At 45.1% G+C, this 6,850-nt stretch overlaps 1 protein-coding gene across 2 annotated transcripts; it reads right to left on the bottom strand.

Moving 5' to 3' along the window:
• Positions 1–677: 677 nt before the first annotated feature.
• On the bottom strand, positions 678–4,575 carry LOC142407603 (gallinacin-9). Of its 2 annotated transcripts, XM_075497231.1 has the most exons (3): positions 4,462–4,575; positions 2,177–2,306; positions 678–810 (listed from the first exon to the last, which is right to left on the bottom strand). In XM_075497231.1, exons 1-3 carry the CDS (start codon positions 4,517–4,519, stop codon positions 795–797), a joined length of 204 nt encoding a protein of 67 aa, XP_075353346.1. In that variant the 5' UTR covers positions 4,520–4,575; the 3' UTR covers positions 678–794. The 2 variants fall into 2 exon arrangements, with proteins under 2 accessions (XP_075353346.1, XP_075353347.1); XM_075497232.1 differs by lacking the exon at positions 678–810 and having other exon boundaries at positions 2,173–2,306.
• Between the last annotated feature and the right edge of the window lie 2,275 nt (positions 4,576–6,850).

Below are 6,850 nucleotides of genomic sequence, written 5' to 3'. Positions count from 1 at the left end.
TATGTCTATACCTCGTAACAGTAGGTGCCGAGACTCCAGGCTGATGGACATGCAACCCACTGCTTCCAGACAGCATAGTGCACTGATAAATATTTTTACTAGTCTAGGATCCAGAGAAGTAAAACCCCATTGACACAACGCTGCTCTAGACTAAATAGAGGCAGCAGGAGCAGAATGACATGGATGTGGCAAGGTGGTTTGAAGACCTAAAGAAGTTGGTCTTCTGCCACCCTTGAGTTTCTCTGCGTTGCCATTCCCAGAACTTTAGGTTGGGCTAGCAGATGCAACCCTGCAGAGGAGTGGAGGAGTGATCCTGTCTCCTGAACGCCAGCCTGGTGCCCTGGACTGGGATGGCAGAGGGAATGGGCTCTAGTCCTTCTTGATTTATTAATAAATATGTTGTCACACAAGTGGCTGCAATCCAGACACTCTGCAGGACGATTTAACAGGACTCAATGACACATGCACTTAAATTAACTTAATTTAGTTAAATAAACTGCATTTACAGGTTGATTTTTATAGACAATAAGAACAACAAAAACCATCCTGACATACATGAGCAAATGTCAGCAATGTGGTTTCACAGTGACTTGCTTTTATTAGAATTGAAGCTAAAAATCTCTTTATCAGGGTACAAGAACTCCTCCTCAGATCTTCTTGTGCTCCTAAGGGTCTTCACCCCCATGGGAAAGGCTCCCCAGGCTTGCACGGAGGCTGGGATCCATTGATGTCAAAAATGGGAGATGTCTCAGATGCCCAGAGCTCTTGTCTATGTGGTCAGCGAGGTGTCAGTTTTAGGAACTGGGTGTCCTGCAAAGAAAAATCAGGTGCTTAGCTAGTTCATCTATCTCCATCCAAAAAGTCAATTATACCTTGCCATCTCAGACTACCATAGACATAAGGTAACACTTAGGGTTAAAGAATACCGGAGATCCTTGTGATCTGGACCACTGACCTGTGTGGTCCACTGGCCATAAGACAACCCAGATAAAATGGAGGATGTGGATCTTACCACTCAGCACACACCACAGCTACTCGGCTGCAGCAGCTGCTGACGCAGAATACCTGCCAGGATATAGTTTAAGAATAAAACTAGCTTAGGAATAAAGAGCTGCACTGGAGAAAGTGGCTGGTCCTCTCGCTTTCCTCCATGCCCTCCATGCCTTTTTTCTATGAAAAAGGTGACAAGGCTTCTCCCTTTTTTTGCATCCTTCAGCATTATGTTTCACAGAAATCCAATTAGATTAAATATAAATGCAAATAATTAAAAAAAAAAAAAAAAAGAAAGCGGTATGGAGTCCAAAAAGGGGTAGATCTGTTACAGCTCCTTTGGTATGAAATGTCACCAACTGCAGAGCTGGACTGTGGCATATTACAGTATCACTCTGCATGGGATATCTCCTATAGATGCAGGTGCTTTCTCACTGGTGCTGATGAAAAAATGTTTTATTCCTAGAGGGTGGAAAATATCCCATGGCACTTTGGTCTAACGTCTGACACTTTGCACCAGATAAAGTAACCCAGATGGAGAACTGCATCCCTGGTATGAGTCCTGGCTTGCTCAATGGTTATTCTGTGCTGATAAAAGCTTTTTTCTTTTTGGTAACGCGAAGCTCCATGCTGCTGCCTGTGTGGATTGAGGTGGAGTCCTCAGAGCCGTCTCAAATCAGTTGTGCCCACCCTGCTTAGTAGAGGCAGAGTTTGAGCATGAGCTGGTTCTGCCCTAGTACCAGACTCATGCTGGAAGAAGTTATCAGTGATATGTTATTAGTGATATTAGATGTTACTAGTGATAGAGAGATTCAAAGGCTGAGGCTTGAGTGTGAGCTCAAACCTGCATTAGTGTCACAGCTGACGTATAGTCTCAGTGAGCTTATGGAGAAAAGGGCTCCCTTGCTGCAAAGACAGCCAGCCCTGGCTCCTTCAGCTGCAAACTCCAGGACCCTCCCTGCTCATCACCAAATTCTCCCTGTGGTTTTTCAGAGAAAGCAGACTGGCTTTTTTGACACCACAAGGCTCTGCCTTTTTGTTACCGGCCACAAAACTCAGCAATTAGAGGGTTTTTTTGGAAGGTGTAGGAGGCTGGAGACGTTGTGCTGTGTCCCAAAAGGGGGAAAAGGCCAGTAAGGCTATTTGTTCTTGGTGCAGTGGCATTTCTCCGGAGTCTTCGTCTTACCATTTGCAGCATTTCAGCTTCCCGTTGCGGCAGGTCCCAACGTCAACCAGAGGACCAGAGCATGCAACAAACGAGCAGGAGCCCCGGTTTTGCCGGCATGCTAGGGTGTCAGCAGGTTCTTGGCTGTAAGCTGCAAAAAAAACCCAAGGGAAAATTAATGTTCATTTGTCAAGGCAGAGGATTGGAGAATTGTGGCATTGGACTAAATGGTGCTGTATGTGTTTTCCTGCCACAGTGCCTGGTTTGTGATTGGGGTAACCTGATCACACCTTCTTAAGGTCTTTACCTCCATATGAAATGCAAACTAACCAGAAGAGCAGGCTGTAATGCTAGCGTGGAGAGACAGTCTGCCTGATTAATAGTGACGCGAAGATAACCGTCTGCTTCCTCAGCATCTCTCCTGGAGACACGTGCTTGTCATTCCAGTTACACACAGAAATATCATGTTATGTGAAAAAGCCACAGGAAACACAGAAAAATGTATTTTTAAAATTAATCTCACATTACTCTCGGGAAAAAAGTGATGATAGTCAAATATAAATATCTTAACTAAACTACTTGAAGCTTTCAGTTGAAGTTTCAGCAAATGTAAAACATATTTATGAGGCATAACCTTTACCTCCTACTTTGAATAGCATTGTGAGCACAAGCAGCATGCTCACAGGAAACCTGTGCACTGTGTTACCACGTAAAACATGGTGAGGCTAACACAGAGGGCATAAAACTTCACAAAAGATAATTCTTAATCACAGCCAAATCAATGGGACTAACGTTTGCCCAACTGAAATATTTTGTACACTAAAGTATACACCATAAAATAAAGTCAGTGACTATTGTCACTAGTACCGTGTATGGTTTAGCTAGATGCTATGCTGGTTTTACCATGCTGGTACGTTCAGAACTGAAGGGCCAAATGATCAGGTCGCGGCAAAGACTGCAGATCCATCATCACCAGGGGAACTGCCTGGGCTTATCCCAGCTGAAAAGCCAGCCCCAAGTCTGGGTTCGGAGTATTTCCAGGCTAAACATTACTTGTTTCCACTGGGATGTTCAGCCTGAGATTCAAATTGTGGTATTTTTTGTATGATTTAAATGGATCTCTTATATCACCTGGAGCCTTGTATACCTGCGTACATACCTGTGTACTTAAAAGGCAGAAGAGGCCCTTATCAGCTGCCCCAACTTCTTGCTAAGCACAAACCCAATCATTTCACCCTAGCTCAATCCACACCTGTCATCAAATTGGACTCTATCCTTAATTTGAAAGGCATGCAAGCTTTATTCTAAATTAGATCCACCACATTTCAACCAATTTGTCCTAGTGGTGCTGAACTCTTAATCACATATCATTCAAGGTTTGTGTGTTGCTGATTTCACTCAGCTGATTTTAAAGACATCATTAGACCTTGGTTTCCCTTGTCTCCTAAATCAAAAAACCCTATAGTGTTATGGGTCTTTTCCATGTGCGAGTCTTTATGAAGAGATATAAAATAACTTGTTGCCCTTTCCCAGAGCCTCTACTGGAATTGCACCATCCCTACAGCCATCTCAGGGGTCACAGTTTACTTTGAAATTGAGAATATTTTTTTGTAATGCATAAAATAGGAAAAGTCCAAGAAAGTAATCCAGAAGCACGCAGTACAGGCTTTGCCTAAAGCTCCTACAGGTGCTTGCTTTTGGCCTAAGCAGTTCTCCATTTGTTCATTGAGTAGTAAGTACATTCACTGAAAGTAAGCACAAATTTGAGTCTACCGCAAACTAAAACAGGGATGAAGTTAGCTTAAACTTCTCTGAAGTTCCCCAGACAGCCTGGAATGATGCATATGCTCCAAACCCACTTAATGCACATGGATAGTATAGAGTTCAGGCAAAGCTCCACAGTCATAACTACTTTTTTCCAAAAATACAGGAGGTCTACTAATGTACAATACACAGTCAGGAGGTAGGGATGCTAATGTGAGAAGAGAAAGCTCTCACATTGCAGGACGGTGTCTTAAGTATTAGCCTAAGAATTGCCTGAATACACAGGAGCATCTTTTTTCCATCATGTCATCATGCAACTGGAAGGCAAAATGCATAGGGCTAGAAAGACACCATCAGTAAGACCATCAAGGACCTTGACTCAATAGCTTAAAGATCAGGACTATGACTGGAAAGGGGACTTCTAATATGAAAGTCACAGAGCCTGAGAGCACGGAGGTAATCTGAACCTCAGCACTGGGCTCTAATGGACTTCTCTGCACATGCATCCTTTTAGCCTCCATCTCATCTATTTTCTATCTTACCTGGAGTGGCCTGGAAGAGGAAGAAGAGAACAGCAACAAGGAAGAAGAGGATTCTCATGACTGCCAGCTGGTAGTGGGATGCTCTTTGCAGGTCTGAAGATACTTGAAGATGGACAGAAGTCGATGTTCGAGGCAGAAGATGGCTCGTCCCTGTACTTATAAAGGCTTTGGGAGGGAGCAGTGCAGACAACTAGGGGGGCGGAGGAGTGATTGTCTGAAGAACAGCAAGTTCATTGCCCTATTACTATAGAGACCGGTGATGTATGAAGATGTTGCAACCTAATGCATTTGAGGATGCCTGACCTGAGCAATGACCAAATCATGCTAGCTGACCTGAGCGGCCAAATCACTCTGTGCTCGCATGCCCTGTGCCAGCTGGTGGGTTGCACCCAAGGAGGACACAGGATTGGAGGATGAGGGAGGTGGGTTCCTGTGACCTGCAATACTGTAAACCATGCAGATCTGCTGATGCCCCATGGCTCTTGGCCATGGTCTTGTGACAGGCTGTCCTCCCCCCAGCCACCAGGCACAGTAAGCATAGCAAAGGCTGGGCAGCTGGCCTGCAAGGCTGCGTGAAACAAGGAGGCAACAGACCCTCCTCCTTGGGTGCAGGAATGGATCAGGGCTTCAGTCCTTGCTTGGATCAGAGTCGTAGGTCTGCAGCTGAAGAAGGCAGAGTAGGGGTGAAAGGGCTGTGGACATTCCCCCTCCTGGCTATGAAATCTGCAGACATGGGAGTAGCTCCTTCTCCCAGATGTTCTTCTAATATGGTTCAGAGCTCAATTACTCTCTGCATCTTGTATTTGGGATTTTAGCCATGGATTTGTACCAAATCTTGAAGAAGAAGTCATTAGACAGAAGTGGCTGGACACCACTGTGTGTTCTGCCACACTGTCACAGGAGACTGCATCCCAGTTCCCTTTCAGCTGTCAGCTAAGCTCTGTCCTGAAAACAGTGAGGTTGTGTCTCACTGCTGCTACAGGCAATGAATTCTCTTACCCCACTCTGACGGTTTGAACCTTCTTCCAGTGTCTAGCCTTTGTGGAGAGTCTAAACCTACTCATTCTCTGCCCAAAATGACCTCAGTGTAATAACATTTTCCCTTGCTGCTAGTCACCTCCCTGATGCGGTTATGAAGAGAATCACATCTCTCTTTCCGATTTCTTAGATTCAACATGTCAAATCTACTTGTGTGTAATGTCTCCACATCTGTTATCACCTTGTAACCTTTTCCTGTTTCTGAAAAAAAAAAGTTAAATCTTTTTTTCATGCATGTGAAGGACCAGCCATGTGTACGATGGACCAGAGGAAGTGTCACCAGAGCTTTGAACAACACTCTTAACACTTGTGCTTGTCTCCAAGAAATGCCACTCCTGAGACATATGAGAACTGCAAGTACATTTTTGTCTGCCGACAAACAGTATAAGCCAAGAATCGTTAATGAAATCAAGTCATGAAGGTGCTTAATTTTTTACTGCTTCGGTGAGAGCAGCAAACTGAAGCAATGGCGAACAACAGCAGGAGGTGAGCTACGTCTGTGCGCAGAGGGCAGAGAGGTCTGCTTCTGGTAAACTGACTGCAACAAATTGGGTGTAGGGCATGAAATGTGAGCTTCAGTTTGTGAAAAAACACATTAGCTCACTCTGTGAGGACTAGGATTTTAGAAACAAGCAAGAATCTTCTTCACAGTGGAGGGCAAATAAGGAGGTTGAGGAGGGGCAAGAGGAGGTAGGTGGCAAAGCAGACAAATTCCCCTCCTTGCTTCACGAACTGTTGTCCCTAATCAGCAGGTTGGGAAACTATGCAATGCTGGCAGGACAGATAGAACTGGCAGCATTGCCATGGCCCCCTGAGGTCCAAGGGAAGGAGGGGAAGCCTCATATCTGTCTGTCTCATGTGATGGGCACAATATCCATGAGATGCTTGGTGCTATCAAGCCCACATCTGCCTCCCTTTGCATCTCCCAGACTGCCAGTGGTGGGTTGATCCAATACGTGATAAAGTTCTTGGGGAACGTGATGAGAAAACGGAGCTTCAGACCTCCGCCAGGGATCTGTGAGAACTGGGGAGGGCAGTGATGGTCTAGGGAAAGGCCGTGTATTTTCGTACACTTTGTCCAGAGCAGTGGCTGAGGCAGAGGCACAGTTTCTTAAATAGGCTGGTGTCTTCACCAACCCCATCCATGGAGATGGGGTGAAATAATTTGCACCCCATTGTGTTCTGTACTGTGTTGCCTCCTTCTTTTGCTTCAGGCAGGGGATGAGGAAGGAATCCTCTGTCATCTCTTCTCTGTTTTCCTCCTGAACATGGGAAAAGAAGTTTTGAGGAGTCAGTCTTTTATGTTAAAACACTGTGTGTGTGTGTGTGTGTGTGTGTGTGTGCTGGAGTT

Source organism: Mycteria americana, chromosome 3, assembly GCF_035582795.1.
Source record: "Mycteria americana isolate JAX WOST 10 ecotype Jacksonville Zoo and Gardens chromosome 3, USCA_MyAme_1.0, whole genome shotgun sequence".
In the NCBI taxonomy this organism is placed as follows: Eukaryota; Metazoa; Chordata; class Aves; order Ciconiiformes; family Ciconiidae; genus Mycteria; species Mycteria americana.
This window is presented reverse-complemented; position numbering and strand designations above follow the sequence as displayed.

Coding starts and splice junctions, on each gene's coding strand:
- LOC142407603 (XM_075497231.1), bottom strand. CDS start 4,519: ATGAGAATCCTCTTCTTCCTTGTTGCTGTTCTCTTCTTCCTCTTCCAG. Junction 2,307..4,461: donor CCTCTTCCAGGCCACTCCAG/GTAAGATAGAAA, acceptor TTTTTTTTGCAG/CTTACAGCCAAGAACCTGCT.